Below are 18,157 nucleotides of genomic sequence, written 5' to 3' on the forward strand. Positions count from 1 at the left end.
ACATTGGTTTCATTCTTAAAAAAAATTTTAAGGCACAATAATATATAAATTTTTTAAAATTAGTATATTTTTTAAAACATCAAACACATTATCAGTCTATAATAATACCAATATTACAAGAAATTGAAGAATTTATAATAAAGTTCAATGTGTGTGCGAGTGTGTTGACACTCAACCGATCAGACTGTTTGACCTAAAGCCTGAAAATGTGACCCATTTATACTTGGAGGATGGAAATGTATGCCTCAGAGTGAGTGTTTTGAAATTTTAATTAAAAAATAAATTAGATTTTTATAACCTTTCACTACAATTTACAAATACATTCCAGAACAAAAATAATTTTTACATTATTTTAAAGTCCAAAAAATATTTTTTCAATGATGGCAATTTAGTTGCTGTAAAATCTCTTAAAATTCTTTTAATTAAATTTGAAACATATTTTTAATTATATTTTACAACAATATTTTGGTTGTTGTGAACAGAACCAAAATTCACAAAGTTTCATCAAATATTTGATAACACGATTTTCATCCATTGTTGAAAGTTAATGAAGGATCCTGCTTAATATCAATCTAGTTTACAGAATAAATTTTTTAAAAAAAGAAGTTAACTTACAATATAAATAAATAAACTTAGGAGATGAACTGATCATAATAGAGCTACGATATCATAGAACTGATTTTTATTAAAAATTTTCATATGCACAATGAACAGAACCTATGCAAAAATATTAAAATAATAACAGCTTTAAAATGTGTTAATTTAACGGAATGATAGATATGAAGCATTATTTAAACTATTTAATAGAAATTAAACAACGCAATACCCCCGGAAAACCAGCTGGACGCCAAAGATGGTTCATTTCGACTCAGATATGAAGATGAATGTACATTTTGGCATTCTACAGACCAAACCATTTGAACTAGAGCTACCAAACTTGATGCATATATTTTCTTTAGAAGGCCAAAATTAACATTTCTGAGCATTTTCTAAAAAATTTCAATTAGAATTTTAATTAATTAAAAAATAAGCTAAATTTTGAGGTATTTCTGTGATAACTCTTGGAAATATTACAAAATTGGTACCAAAATTCAAAAAATTATCTTTATATTGATACTAATTTAAAAGTCATACAAATTTTTTGCAAATTGTGACAATTTTTATAAAAAATATTTTTTGGCTAGTTTTCAACAACAGACTTCACTGCTAAATGAAATTCTGTCTTCAAAATTTCATCAATTTTTTTTAATTGGGGTTTTCTTCCATTATTGAAAATTACAGAAAAAGGATTTTGTTTAATATCTATGTTGTTTACAAGATGAATTAAATATAAATTACAATACCACAAAAATTAAAAGAATCAGACAATTGCATTTTTAATAGTGATATGATGTCACAAAACTAATCTCTATTAGAAAATATTTACAGAATTTAAAGCTGTTATTTCTGTAAAGAAATTGAAAATATGCAAGTCTAGTAAAATAACACGATTTTAATGCCTGACAGTTTGATGGAATCACGGACATGAAATAACACACAAATTTTTAATTGAAATGAAGTATAATCAGTATTTCCAGTCAACCAATTTGGTCAAACAAAAGCAGCTAGTTTTTTTTTTTTTTTAATAATATCAGATGCATTGAAGATTCAAATTTTCAGAAGTAATCTATTATAATATTTCTCAAAGCACTATCTCCAAAATGTACATACCTCATTAGATTACAGCAATGATAAAAAATTTTTAAATAAAAATGTAGAATTTTGGGCACTTAAAATTATTCAAAAGACTAAATATGTCACATCCGATGTTTAACAAAATTCTACTAACTGAAACAAACTAAATTTTGGGAATATATATATATATATAAAAAAATATTGATGATATGGCCTTCTAAAGAATCCTTCCTATTCTTACAAGAAGAATTCAAATGTGCTTTTATTTTTAAAACACACATAACCATACTACTATTTTTCCCCTTTAAAAAATCAAAGAAAAAAAATCACTTCATATAGAGTAATAGATTTACTTCAATTTTGCAGAAAACTGAAAATTTGAAAATCTTGCAGTTCAAACATCATTTGTCTCAACATATCATTCAGCAATTAACTTGTAATGAAAGAGTCATTCAAATCAGGAGACAGAATTATAGCACATTTGATTAGTAAAATTACCATAATTCACAATCAGCATAAATTCAATTCAACTACTAAACTATTGTAGCAGAAGGATAGAAGTAAATGAAATCATCCAGATACTGTTAAAATGCAAAAAATATTCAACCAATAGAGATAAATCTAGTAAATATTGGGAAAAAAGTTTAAAATTATCCAATCCAACATTCCCTACAATTTTCTTTTATCACAAACTCTTTGCAACAAAATCCATCTCATCTTCCTTCTTCAAGCTCATAAATATTTCGAGATTTATTAGCTGCAACCATTCCATATTTAGAGGAAAACAACCTGTATTGTCATACATCCGACTATTCAACCATCAAAGCTCCAGATCTCTTTTGAAAGACATCTAGTTAAGCTTAGCAAAATTGTTGTGTATCTTAGCAGAAAAAAGGATGTTTGACCTTTCTCATCAGATTTTATATGTATCATGCCCAGATGTGTATTAATCTAGGTGTAATTATGTTTTGAAACTTGAAACCAGTGATTTCAAAGTCAACCAACAAGCTTAATCTATTAAGATTATTAAATACTTAACATTAATCTTAATTATTAAATATAAAACATTATTGTTAATTAATTAAATGTTAAAAAAATGTTTTAAGCCATCAAATTAAACAATTAGAAGTAGTCATAATTTTTGCATTTTAAGACAAGCCTAAATAAAAGAAGTGCTTAGAAACTTAACTGATAAACTTGCCTTGCTTAGAAGAAAATAGCTGATTTTAATGATTTTGTTTCATACATTTTTCCAAAAAGTGCATTTTAAATAATAACATGAAATGACAGACAAATATATAAAACAAGCTTGGTTCAATATTCATTTATTTATCGAAATTTAAATTTTAAAACATTTTGTACATCTAAGACATTTTTACATGACAGCCAATTACTCTGTTCAGTTTTTCTATGAAACCTTACATAATGTAAGTCCCAAATAATTATTTCTCCAAATATCTTTTATTTAATAATATTTTTCGTCATAATCTTTCTAGTCATGTCTTGGAAAAAAAAAAAAAAATTAAACCTTTCTATTTTACACCTTTTTATTTCAAATATAATTCTACAATTGTTATCTTCATCACTTTGGCCAAAAGTTCTTTCACAAGGCAATCTTCACAAACAAAAAAGCATCATCAAATTATACTCTTACCTCATTTGCATTTATTCATCTTCCACACATGTAATAAATTTGATATATCTTTGTAATATTCCTTTTCATTATGATTTATTTTTCTACATCTTATGTCTCCACATTACACATTTCTCTTTACATTATTTATTTATTTTGAATCGCAGATTTGCATCCCTTTTCATATCTTATTTCTACATTGGTCTTCTAAAGCATTTGGGATGAAGACAATATATTTTCACTTAGTTGTTCAATACTGTTTGTGGTTTGTATTAATTTCATTTTCTGATGAGCAATTAATGTGTTGATCATTGTCTTCACACTCTGCTTTCCATTATTTGGACTTTTATGAAATACACACATACACAAAAATTTTTTTAAATTATAAAGTTAAAACTTATAGATTTTAAGTTTTAAAACAAACAATTATAACTACACCATAATATATATTTAAAGATAAACTGTAATATATTAAGATATGTCAAATCTTCTATACTGTTTACACTTAAATTATTTTCCCTATTAAAAAGAATTATTCTTGATCAAATTTGTATAGTTTAAAATTAGTCTCACCTATCCAAAATCAAATGCAAGGAAGCTTTGTACTAATCAAATCAATAACAAAGAAATAGAAAATAAAACAAATTAATAACTTGCATCATGTGATTCTTTCAAGCCCTTCCCAGCTCTGATTTCATCAACTTTTGATTCATTTTCTTTCAAAAGCTGAAATGTAAAATTTAGAGAATCTCAAAATATAAAAATAAAATAACATAACTTATGCAAATATAAATAAATAAATAAATAAAATTGCTCAATTTACTTTTTCAAGAATGGTTTTAGATTCCAGTAATTGTTTACATTGTGTTTCCAAGTCACTTAAATTTTTTATTAATATCTCTCTCTCATCTTCAGCATTTTTTACTTTTTCTTGTAAAGACATCACCAGTGATTCTTTCTCTAAATTGAGATCTATTCAAAAGTTAAAAAAATAAAATAACATAACATATAATTGATAATAATAAACTTGTAACAAATAAATAATACCTAGAAAACTTTTGTTACATTTTTACACAGGTGACTTTAATAAATTGATATATACAAATATATGCATATAATTAAAGAAAATATTACAAATAAAATTACTTTTTCATTTAGTATGAGCATTCAATTAATTTCTTTAATGTAACAGAAATATTCATTTTACTTATAAAATAAATCTTAAAGACCACTAACACAGATATATGTGTAGCAAAAAAAAAAAAAAAATAATAATAATAATAATAATAATTATCTTTTCAAACGATAATTACTCAGAAAGAATGTGTTCCTCAATTAATTTTTTGAATATAGTACTATCTTACAAAAGTGATTCAATTGAGAATGTTTTAAGAACACCACTTCATTTAGACATTTACTAAAATAAGTTCTTAGAAATAATTCAGAATAGTATTGATACTTTCATAAACAACATTACACAAAACCCAGCAAAAATAATTTTAGCTTATGATTTATTTGTAAAGAGGAGGGAGTGAACAAGAATAGGCAAAATACTTCAGTAACCCTTTTTTTTCCCCCTTACTTTAATAAAATTTACTAAGTCCTCAAGACACCTCTAAATATAGCAAATTAAATAAAACCAATAATAAATCCTTTTCTGATAAAAATTACAACATCAACTTATATGAAAAATTTAATGAAATAAATCTCATTTAATTTTAGGAAAATTTCCATCTTGAAAAGCATAAAAGGCGATTTCATATCTTCACTTAGAGTAATGAAAAAAATTTAGAAATTATGACAAAATTTTACGATTCAATAACTTTTTATACCTTTTGACTGCCTTTCAATCCTCACTTCATATTCCTGTAGTCTTTGTTTTAACTGATTCTCAAGCTTTAGAGACTTATTCAACTCCTCTTCCATTGCCGCAAGTTTAGAAGTTGCATTTAACAAATCTGATGAGAGCTTTGCCTGGAATTAGATAGAAATTATGGAATTACAATACAAGAACTTAAGAATAAAATTAAATGTACTTTTATTGATAAACACTAATTAAATTCCAAATGTTATTGAATACAATAACAAGGCAAATAAATATAAATTTTTTTCTAAAAGCAATTTTTAAAAATGTCTTCAGCTCAGTTGTATAACTACAATATGACAGGTAAGATAGGTAAGCCCTTATCAGGGGGTGCAAAATTATGGCATTATTTTATATGGCCTTTATGGAATAAATTAGTTGCATTTAAGAAAAATAAATGCTTTTCTTTAACTCTTAATCCCCCCCCCCCAAAAAAAAAATTCTTAAAAACCAAAGTGAAGATTTCCTTCTTCCAACACGTCTCGAAAATCCCCAAATTCAAATTGCTGCTTGAGTTCTGTATACAGACACTATATCAGATAATGACAATAGAGTCATGAACTTTCAAAAGTATTTTTTTTAATAAATAATCAAAGGCTGATATATCACCATAATATAAATGAATCATAAGAGTAGCATCTGATAATGCATGGAATCCAATTCTAGGTTCAGAATTAGGTTTAAATTTCTATTCACCAAAAAACACAATTAGTGATTTGAAATAGATAATACATTGTTAAGAAATGCTGTGAACTAAACTGAATGAGAAAATTGTTTAATAAAAGTGTTAATTTAGATATTATACTGAAAAAAAAAAAGAAGGAAAAAACAAACAAAAAAAAACACAGATGTGATAAATGATAGCATGCATTGAATAATGAACTATTCATCTGATGTTTTTCCACTATCTGGTGCCAGAACAAATTTATATTGTTTAAATTGGGATCACATTCCCCACCCCATTGTCTCAGTGTTGGGATTGAAAATGAATTCTTTACTGGAATCGCCAGTTCAGCTTGAATTGTTAAAGCAATACTCATTTAATTATTACACAATATTTGACATTTAATTATTAACTGAACAACTTCTCTACAGATACATAATCCAACCAAACTCCAAGGCAGATATCAACTTTATAAAAATTTAAGGGGACACAGTTTTGGAAGTTGCCCTGGCCACTATATTACAAAGGTATGCATATGCTCCAGCTGTATAAAAGAACTTTATAGAAAAACTTAGGAATAAGTCAAAAATGGAATTTTATATATCTGAAATGCTTGATTCAGTATATTTTTGTTTAATAATCAGTGTAAAATATTTGTTAGATAGTTTGTAAACAATCACTAAGAGTTACACTTTTAAAAATTTTCTAACTTTTTATTGAGCTTCGTAGCTTCAAATAATTCTATTAGGACTGTGTTCATAAACAAAAAAAAAAAAAAAAAAAAAAAAAAAGAGGTGGCAACACAGTAATTTTGAAGAAGTTGAGTGCATAGTCATCAAAATCAATTTTTATATGATAGAATGCTACACAAATAAAATTTATACTTTTTTTTTTTTTTTTTGTAGCAACAAATGCACAATGCAGTTTATAAAAATCAAATATATATTTACGACAACTTGAAAAATATTACTTATCATGATTATTTCTTAATTGTAATGTGTAAAGTATTACCTTTTCATTTTCTAAATTCAAAAGTTTGGCCTGTGATTGAGCAGAAACAGCTTGCATTGTATCACTTCTTTGTTCCAACATATTATTACTCTCTTCAAAAAACCTTTAAAGTACATACATATAAATAATCCATTTCAAAAATATATAGAAATACCACAGAGAGCATAAAAAGGCAGCTAACCTTTGATTTCTTTGGAAGAGATCACAAATTTTTTCATTGAGAGACTGTATTTTGGAATTCTTTGCTTCAACATCTTCTTTCAGTTGCTTGTTTTCCTAAAAATTTGAATGAAATGCAGCTTAGAAACCTCATGATTATAATTCATTTTTTATTCAAGAAAACTTTTATTCCATACCTGCACAATCCTTTCAATGTTTTGAACTAGCAGAGCACTGTCTAAGAAAGGAGTTGGAGTAACACAAGGCATCCGGCCCTGTTGCAACCGCAAGTCATCAACCTACAACGAAGACAGTGCACCATATTATGTAATTTATCTTCTAAAGGCATTTAATCTATAAAATTTATTTTAAAAATTAAGATTGTTGAGAAAAAGTGGTCTTGTAAAATCTTTTAATTTGTTAAATAAATCTCCTCTTCTGAAGCTGTAACAATTTTCCCTTTCATATAATAAGCACTGGACATTATAAATAGTCAAAAAGTTTGACCTCAAGATTTTAATGGTCATATTATATCTCCCAGAATCCAAATTTTACATTTTTGGAATTATGGCTGTATATGAGGGGAAAAATTGAAAAATACAACTCTCTGAGCTACAGTGTTGAAGTTTAGAACATAACCAAACCCTAACAAGAAATTTGTAAATTTCTACCAAATGTTGGCTGAAATCTGCCTAAGGAAAGTCAGTCTGTCTCTCCATTTTGTATGTAATCTTGCAATGCAAATTTGAACATAACTAATAAAAAAGTAGATGCCAAAATTATTTAATATTTTTATTACACTATGAAATACAAAATGCAGCCTTCAGTTTGGGAATAAGCAACATATGGGGCAATATAAGCATACAACATATAAACAACATCTTACAGCACATCCCATATACATAAAAATTAAAGGGTTTGGTGGGAGCATATGGGACATCTTATAGAACACCCCATACACATAAAAATTAAAGAATTTGAAGGGCTTGGTGGGAGTATATGGGGCATCTTCTAGAATACCTCATATGCACCCAACCCCAATTCTGTAACTTATAAGGCAAATTCTTTAACTTTTGAGACCAAAGTAGACCAAAAATGACTTTGGCCATCAATTTGATTTCATTAAAAAATAAAAGAAATTTGGAAGGATTATCATTTACCAGCCAACATAATCACCAAAAAAGCTAATAATTCTTCAATTTTTAAAGCAAATACATTAATTTTTAAGACCAAAGCAGACTAAAAATAAATTTAAAAAATAAATAAAAAAATGCAAGGATTATTATTTTTCAACATAATTATTAAAAAAGTTAAAAATGATTAAAAAATAAAAGGATTATAATTTTATTTACAAATACAAAAAACCAAAAATGACTTTAATTATGAAAGATTTAATTTGGTTTTATAAATAAGAAAATAAAAGGATTAAGATCTAAAAAATAAAAGCATTAAGGCAAATACAAATCAAAGAACTAATAATTAGGCCTAAATTACCTATATTTTAAGAGAAAGATCTCGCAAAGAATCTTCACCAATAAATTGAAACAAATGAGCATTCCATTTTTCCACAATTTTTTAAAATTGATATTCAAGTTTCGCACCAGGAAGATTTACATAATCCATATTGATTTCCTGTTCATTTAATTATTTGAAAGGACTAGTTTCAAAAGAGTCTAAAGCGTTGAGCTTTCCTAGAATGTCCATTTATTTAGAAAGTTTATGATCTATTCAAACATTCTTTAAGCTCTATACCATAATTTTAATCATCTATAACTTTATTAAATTCCATATGAAAAAGTCTCAATTTCATCATAACCCTAAAATCAGTTATTTTTTCAATATGTTTAATTACAAATTCAGAAGTTATATTGACTTTTAAAAAAAACTGATTTACCGAGCTTTTGACAGTATTTTCACTCATATTTCATACTAGAAACTAAAGTCTATCTAATTTTCCATCATTTTCTAAAACCGATTTATCATTTAAAATCTGATATTTAGTAAGATGAAATGTTATCTTTTAACTCTTAAAATGAAATTTCTGATAATTTTTGGTATCGTGAATCCTAATCAATTTTGTCTTTTTAAAATTTCTAATCAAACCTTCAGTTATACCAGAATTTTTAGAAACCTCATTCCAAATGACTTCACCCATTTATTAAAAAAAAAATCACATAGTTTTGTCAATATAAAGATACATTTTGATCTGATTAGTTATTTTATCACCCCTTTTATCATTAATTACAAATATATTAAGAATATCATAAATTTTACCATATTTAAAAACTGAAAAAAAACCTTTTCTGTATTTGTCATCATTTTAGCTTTAACAACATCATTCCTTATCAAGAGGATTTTGACACTCTACTTCAAAGAATAGTTTCTAAGAATTTTTCCTGATTTCTAAGATTTATTAGCAAATTAAATAAAAAAAAGTGCAATTAATTATCTTTTAGGAAAGATAGAAAATAAAGGAATGAATGAAACAGTTTAAAATTTGCCAAGATCTTAAAAACCTACAATAACAGAACAACATAAAAAATTTTATAAATATAATTTTAACCACAAATTACAATCTAAACAAATAATAACTTTATAGATCCAATGTTTAAGATCTTTTTTAAACTTACAAATAATAAAATGGTACATGGACACAAAATAATAAAAAAAAGATACCTTTTGTAACACAGTGTCAATTTTATCAGTAATTTTTGATAAGGAAAGTCGAACTTCTGTATTCTGGCTTCGTGTTTCTGTAATGAGCAATGGTAAGTGGGTATCTGCCATACTAGTTGGCATTATTCCAGCCAAGTTATGCATTGGAAATTGAGCTGGAAAGGCTGTCTGATAGGTAGAAAATGACACAGTAGGACTTGGACTCTAAAGAAGAAATCATAATTAATTTTATATTTTCCCCTTCAGTTTTTTTTGCAACTCAGAATGAAGCATTATAAACTTTTGAATTCTTTTAAATATAAAAAGACTATTATAATATATATTTTAATTTTTAATAAATAAAAAGTGCTTATGTTTTCAATCAATATTAGTTGATAACTATAAAAATAAATTTTCTTTAAAATTTGGTATTGAATTCTTTCATTGAATATAACAGCATGTTTTTAAATTACATATTTTTAACACACAATTAGAATTTTGATGCAGAAAAAGCAAGATAAAGAATTTGCCTAAGTGCATTCAGAACAAATTATTTTATTTGAAATTAAACTGAAATCTTCTTCAGTACATTAATATTCAATTAAAAATCAACCAATATTTTAGGAGTTTTGAGTTTAGTATTGAAAATTGTACAGTAATACAGTATGCATATTTTACAATATGAAATCGATCATTATATCAAACATGAATCATAATATAATAGTTAATTTGTAAAAATTCTGCATTAGAATTTTGCCAATAAAGTTTTGCAAAAACAGGTAAATAAATAAGTACTTAGGAACTGACTTTTAATTATATAACTAAATGCATACTTATTTCACACATGTATAAATGTACATTTATTTCATGCTAACCACCTATGGCAATCAACTAGTTTGCAAAGATGAATTATAACTATAATTTTTAATTTACTGTATCATGTAGTTTGCTCTAAATGCCTTTATTAGCAAAGTGGTTTTCAACTTCACATTTTGATAAGCATGTAACACATTACTTTAAAGCCGTAAAATTTTCCATTCATTGAATAATGCATCTTCCTAATTTCTATTTTCACCTAAAATTTCAGCTTTGAAATTTGAAAAACCAAAAGAAAGCAACAATTTAACATTATATTAATAATAGCATATTGAAAGAAATTTGAATTTTATATTAAAAACAATTTCTCTTCATTTTTTATCTAGAATTTAAAAAGATAAAATTTATACATTAAGGGGTGAGGGGGAGAATATATTACCTCTCATATTCTTTAATTGAAAGTCCCACAAAATAAAAACTCGGGTAAAATAAAACACAAAACATTTTTATCATAATACAAATCATTTAATGATTATTTAACAAAAAAATATATATTGCAAAGCAAAATTACTTTTTTTATTATTATTTTATTCATTTTTGCCAATTCATGTTCTTAGACATCAATTTTTGCAAATTTTTTAGCTATCAAATTCATGGAGCTCATCCTTAAGAAATAAGGTAAGATATTTCTGTATGGCCTAATATACATTTTTTTAGCTATTTCACTTTCAGTGAACATAAGTGAAATTGTTCCGATATATCAATGAATGATTTAAAGGATGAATGTGACACAAGAAGTTTTAACACCCATAAAAATTTAGCTTTAAATTATTGTTCTTGAACTAAAAAGTTTGAAATTGGTTTATTTTCGGATATTAAATTTGAAGTTTTAGGATTTTACGTATCATTTCTTTTAGATACTAAATCCAGCATCAATGGTGACTCTATGTTTTTCTCTTTTGGTATGGTTAGTAAGTGCCTGATCTCTCATATTACTTAGGCATATTATCTTCTTACAAAGCGAGCAATACACAACAAATTGATGTTCAAACCCATTCAGCAAAATCAGAATTGATTTTTTTATCTGTTCAAGTTGTATTACATATGGATTTTGAGCAGCTCATTGATTTAAAAATAGTCTTTAATCTACTCTGAATAAGCTCACATTTTTTCAAATAATGAATAAACCATACAATAAAGTATGGTATACTAAATACATCACACTGCTTCCACAGATTGAATGCTTCTATTTCCACCAGAGAAATGCATTCAATTCTTTTACACAGTTACAGAAGTTTTATGTATGCTCATTAGCTACAATTCAAGAATCTCATGGAAAAAGAACAACTATCTCGCAAATCAAAACTGGAATCATCTATATAGAAAACAATCGAGAATTGAGAAAATTGGCGAGTTTCTGCATTACACAATTGCAAATGGTATTGTTTCGTTTTTGGAAGCTATGACTATGATCTTTTATTTTTGCAACATTATCAGCATTATTTGGATGAGGAAAAATAACCAAGAAAATTAAAATTACCTGTATTTACCCTGTTTTTAGAAAATTTTCAAATTTTCCAGCAATTTCCCAGTTTGTTTTTAGACGATTTTTAAATTCCCTATGTTTTTACGGTTTTCCTTGTTCTTCCAGTTACGTAGCAACCCTGTTTGAATGAGCATGGAATACTAACTCAAAAGGATATAATCTAATTTGAGCAGATGAAGAAATAAAGACTACAACAGCTCATCAAATGTGAAAAGACAAGAAAAAATATCTTTGAGTGAATTTTCCTTATTAGAGCATGAATTTTATTCTTCAATACTGGTTTTCGATTGCTGAAATATATAGTGACAACTTGCAAATAAAGGAACAAAACTTATGCTATTTAAGAAAATTCTTCCATGAAATAGAGGCTTAAAGGAAATACGGATCATATCTTCAATTGATTTGAAAAAGGAAAAAAGTACTTTTCAGTTTCTTTGCAGATATTTTCTATTTAACAAAAGATCTAAGATTTTACCAAAGCATAATTCTAAAGTGTTATATAGTATTTAATTATAAAAGATTTATATTGATATTTAATTTAATTACAATGCTGCAAAATTGAATAGGTTTTTGTTTTAGGCTTTTGTTTTTTAGAAAAGGCAACTTATGAAAAAATTAAATTTTAAAATTCATTAATTAATGAATTGTAAGCAAAAACACAATCTTTTACATGACATTCTGTAATATTTCCATTTGTATTTCAATAACACAAATGCATTCAATAGAAATGAAAAACAAAAATACTAAGTGTGGAAATTAAAAATACACACCACAAATGCTTGCTGAGTTGGCAAAGCTACTTGAGAACTCAAAGCCATTTGACTAGATTGCTGTGTAACTTGCAAAGCAACATTTTCTAAATATGAAAATAAGAACACATTAAAGCATTATTCATAGACATTAAAATAAAGGGCAAAGTATGTATTGTGATTTAATTAAGAAATATATTTCTTCCTACTTTTACAAATACCTTATAGTCGTGATTCTCATCACATAACACAAGCATTTTCTTCAAACTTTCAATTAATAGTCTGTCATCATTTATTTTTTAAAGTTTGATAATAAATGATACCAAATGTGTGCTAAAAATCAAGATGCAAGTCTTTACTAAATTTTGATTATAAATGAATAACATAAAGGATATATTTCATATGGCATTGTAATTATTATTTGAATAATTTAAATTCACAAAATGGTAAAAATATACAAAATCATATTTAAGATATTAAAATCTCTTGACAGATATGTAGTTATGCATGTTAAGACATAAGACAGAAATGTATGTTAAGACATAAGACAGAAATGTATGTTAAGACATATATTAAAAGACATGATTTCCTTTAAGAATGATAACATGTTTAATATTTGTAATATACATATGGTACATTATTTTAAGGTTTAGCAATATTTGTAGTGCAAGATGGAAGATTATCACTGAATGCTCAAATATTGTTGTGGGCATACAACTAGCATTATAATTAATAAGATAAGCCCAAAATGGAACCATGATTTAATAAATCAAATCAGACAATGTTAATCATATCTCCATATATGTAATTTGATCTAGTAACATTTTGGAGCCAATAACTTTCTAAATGTTACAAAAGGGATATGCATAAAATAACATTTTCTGAAACAATTTCTAATTTTTTTTTAATTGTTCAATTTTGGCTAATAAAAATGCTGATTTCAAATTGATCAAACAGGTATTTTTTAAAACCAAAGAATATTAATTGAATATAACTTTTAAGAAGCTGACTGTTTTCCAAAGTTTTGATAACAGACTGAAATAAATTTGCTAACCTGGTAAAAGTTGAGGTTGTGCAGCTTGCAAATGGGCTGACTGAGAAGCTACACTAGAGCCAGAATTTTTCCTGGAACTAGGCTTTGTAAAAGATTTTGATGATTCAATTCTAGAGCTATTTGGATGGGCTGGAATTTCTTCTGGGGAAATTTCTTCCTTATATACAAAAGCAAATGCATTAACATGATTTAATTAACAATTCAATCACAAAATTATTCTATTAAATACAAATACCCTTGTGTGTGTGCATATATATATATATATATATATATATATATATATATATATATATATATATATATATATATAACCAATCTAAAGTTAGAAATATTTTGCAAACAAAACTAAATAGTTTTGGAATTACAACTAAATATTATTTCTTATTCAAACAAAAACCATAAAAGGAACAGGGAAAGCACCATAGGATTTAGAGAGCGCAAATGCAGCTACTTCTAAAACACAGATGAATTGAGACAAAAGTAAAAAAACAAGTTAATAGGAAAAAATCAAAATTAAACCAAATAAAAAAACGTCTTCAGGCTGGATTCTTTTTTTATTTGGATTAAATTTGATGTTTTCCTATTAACTTGGTTCTTTTACTTTATATATATATATATATATATACACACACACACACACACACAACAAATAATACATATATACAAAAATAAAGGTTAAAATAAAGCTTCATTATGGTTCAGACTTTCCTTTTAATGCAAAATAGAAAGAATCAAAGACAGTCTAGAATGTAAACAAATTCATGAAATGTAATATAACTGCATACTGAAAGGCTGGAATTTAACCAAGTCACATGATATAAAGTTTGAAATTACCGATCAGTTTAAAAATTTAAATACTGCAGCTTTGTATATTCTCAGAGTTATTGTAATTGCTAATTTCATTTACTATAAATCTAAATTAAATCTTATTGGTTTAATAAACTTTAGAACAGAATAGCATTTGGTCATATAAGCAGATATACCCCTACTTCAGAGACTTGCAACAGTTGGTTGCTTATTTGCCTCTCCTTTTCTTTTCATTAAATATAAAATAAAAAATAAAAATTCAAACAATCAAATGAATTTTTGAAAAACTATTTTATTTGAAAGCTCATGAATCATAGATCCTTCTGGTTTTGGAGCTTTGTATTCTCTTGAAGGCAGACAAATTAAAGAATTAATAGATTTGGATATTATTTATTAAGAGTAAATATGACAGAACATGCAATGATATTTTAAATTCCAATTAAGAGAATCAGAACAAATTTAAAGTGACAGAAAAGATGTAAATATAAATTTATGACTGGATGAAGAATACAAGTTCTACTATTTCATCAACTTAAAAAATCTTATCCTATTTGCATAAAAATAATTTTATATACAGTTTATAATGTTTCCAAGTAGAGAATAATGGTTTTTGAATTCACTACAAATTAAAATTATGATTGAAAACTAATGTAAAGCAATTAATAAACATTTAAAAGTATCTACAGGGTAAACGTTTTATTTGACAGAATTTTATAGATGAAAATTATATATATAAAAAAAAGACTCATTTTAAAATTTAGTTCTATTGTGTATGAAATAAAATTTTAAAAATTCCTTATTCAATAGAAGTATAATATAAATAGTATACAAAAAAGGAATTTCAAAAAGCAATTATGATAAAAACAAAAATCATAAAAATAAAAAAATTAACAAAATATGAAACTTTAAAAAAAAAAAAAATACAGAAAAAAACCCATTAATTTAATATTTTGAAAATCTAGAAACCTCATTTTCAGATTCACTGCTCACATGAGCTGCAACTGCACCCTGAAAAGGAAGAGTGGCTGTTCCCATTTTGGCCATGCGAGATATTATCTGTGCCTTGTCTTTTTTAGGACTCTAAAAGGAAATTTCAACACATTTCCATTTTCATTATATCAATAATAGAAGGCAAAAAAAAAAAAAAAATGTAAATAATAAACAGAGAATTAAATGAAAATATTGAGATTTTATAAAGAAATGCAAGATTATTATTGTAAGGCCCCTCGCGTCTAACCTTTATCATCAATGATAAAGGCTACACAATCGTCAAGAGGAAGAAAGTTAAGAGATATCCGCCCAAGGTAAGGGCTGGGACAGAGCATACATAGAGTAAGTCAGAAGAGAGCTGGGTGTAGTCTTGTTCAATACGAATCTATTTCAGTCAATGTATTAATCCATCTATGTAAATCTAATAATCTATCAGCTTTTCTTAATTTGATTTTACAAATTATCCTTCATATATCATACTTAAGCAGCATTTTTTTATTATTATTATTTAGGCTCACAAGAAAAATGCAACATCAAACATATTGAAATTCTAGCATGAAGAAAACAAGAGAAGGAATTTCAATTAACAATATTTAGTTTTGAGATTCACAAGTTATTTTTTCACTAAATAAAATAGTTTATAGGCTGAATTCAATATCTGCATAAAAACGTGCATTTCTTTAAAAAGAACAATGTGTAAAGAACATCAATTTATAATTAACATTTGATATTAAATAACAAATTGTCTTAACAATATAAAATGGATATAATAAGCAAAGTGTAATAATTAACAGACATTTTCTTTAACGTAAAACATATATGTTTGGTTCAACATCAATGACAATGTAAAGGGAAAAAATTATTATTATTTGCATTTCTAATTTTATATTTTACTAAACAAATGTTACATAGGATAAACATGAAATTCGTACAAAACTTTGTTAAAAAAAAAAACATTTCTGTGAAATCATTTTATAACATTTTTTTAACAGGTTGATGAAATATTATGTTAATTCATTACCTGAGATAATTGCTCAGAAATGGAAGCTCCTCTCAAGCGTATGTTGTCCTCTTGACTAAGAAAAGAAATATAAAATATTCAACATTATGACACAAAGGAAAATTCATATTTATATTGTTTAAATACAAACAACAATAATAATAATAAAAGTACATTGAGGATTCAAAAGATAGTAAATAAACAGCAAAAAATCATAATTACTTCTTTTTGTTTTAATTAAAAATCATTTCAAAAGCAATACATTTAAATTATATAAATAAAATTGCAACTGTTTCCGATTTTTATTGAATTGATTACGAAATGAACACTTTAAGATGTATATCTCAAATATTTATATGGTTATAAACCTAGTAGAAAATCTAGTATTTCACCGCTTTAATCTTTTGAATAAACGTATAACTGAAATAGTGAGGGAAGGGAATTAAATACTTCAAAATTAATTAATTAACAATTAGTTAATGCAATTAAGCTCTTCAAAAATACTAAAATTTAATCTCAACTAAACCAAAACAAAACATACTTTCAGTTTTAAAAAATATATATAAAGAGCCGAAATAAAATAATAATTAACCAAAAATCAAAATGATAAAAAACAACTTTAGTGGAATTAAAAATCAAAATGCATAAAAAATTATATAGTGAAAACTGAAATATTGAGAATCTAGATTTGATTCTAAATTCTCAACTCCATACATGGAATAGTTTGATTATAATATGATAGTATTTTCCAAAGGTAACATTTACTCATCTCTTATATTCTCTAATCATTACTTCAAAATCGGAAGAATTTTCTTACTGAAATAATTATAACTAATTATAAATTAATCAAGTATCTTGATCAAGAAACTGGGAAAAAAATCTACTTCTTTACTACAGGATACTTTTTACAGCAAAATAAACTCTTTGAACAGTTCATTTTGTGTGCCATCTATACTTAAAAATGAAGAGTGTGTAAGTATATGTTTGTCTATTTGTGTATTGGTGAATTCCAGAAAAATCTATAACACTTACAGAAAATGTGATGTAGAGATAGTCATAATAGTGACTCAATGTACCTTTGAAGACCAAATATTAAAATTCAGGGTTCAAATTTTTTTATTTAATGTTTTATGTTATTTTAGATGATTTTTAGCATTATTTCCAAATAGCATGAATTCAAAAACTTTTCATGATCAAAAGGAACAAAAAAGTGTTGTTCTAAAAAAGTTTTTAAATAAGTCACTTTTCCTAAAAAATTTTAAAATTTATATTTCTGCATCCACCCTCCTATTGTCATTATGTTCTTCCAATTCTTAGAGATAATTATTCAAACATTTGTCATATTCAAGACAATAATGATCAAAATACCTTTGATGATTGACTTTTAATCAAATTTTTTTAATATATAATTTGATTTTTTTTTCTGGCCTAATCAATGAAGGAAGAAAACTCCCATAAGAATAATTTGGCATATTACTAAATCTGAACTCAGAAAACTAAGAATCGTGAAAATTTATTTAAGAAAAAACTGTATG

At 25.6% G+C, this 18,157-nt stretch overlaps 1 protein-coding gene across 6 annotated transcripts in view; it reads right to left on the minus strand.

Annotated features, from left to right (window-relative positions):
• LOC129989648 (FK506-binding protein 15-like) overlaps positions 1-18,157 on the minus strand; it is a 56,683-nt gene that overhangs the window by 14,914 nt on the left and 23,612 nt on the right. For all 6 annotated transcript variants that reach the window (XM_056098108.1, XM_056098126.1, XM_056098116.1 and 3 more), the window contains exons 12-22: positions 16,644-16,698; positions 15,599-15,712; positions 13,826-13,982; positions 12,793-12,878; positions 9,682-9,885; positions 7,203-7,304; positions 7,028-7,122; positions 6,847-6,949; positions 5,140-5,281; positions 4,131-4,279; positions 3,965-4,033 (exon numbers count right to left, since the gene is read on the minus strand). In XM_056098108.1, the coding sequence (XP_055954083.1) occupies positions 3,965-4,033; positions 4,131-4,279; positions 5,140-5,281; positions 6,847-6,949; positions 7,028-7,122; positions 7,203-7,304; positions 9,682-9,885; positions 12,793-12,878; positions 13,826-13,982; positions 15,599-15,712; positions 16,644-16,698 (1,276 nt within the window). The remainder of the gene's footprint in view (positions 1-3,964; positions 4,034-4,130; positions 4,280-5,139; positions 5,282-6,846; positions 6,950-7,027; positions 7,123-7,202; positions 7,305-9,681; positions 9,886-12,792; positions 12,879-13,825; positions 13,983-15,598; positions 15,713-16,643; positions 16,699-18,157) is intronic.

This window comes from Argiope bruennichi, chromosome 1 (genome assembly GCF_947563725.1).
Source record: "Argiope bruennichi chromosome 1, qqArgBrue1.1, whole genome shotgun sequence".
NCBI classification, from domain to species: Eukaryota; Metazoa; Arthropoda; class Arachnida; order Araneae; family Araneidae; genus Argiope; species Argiope bruennichi.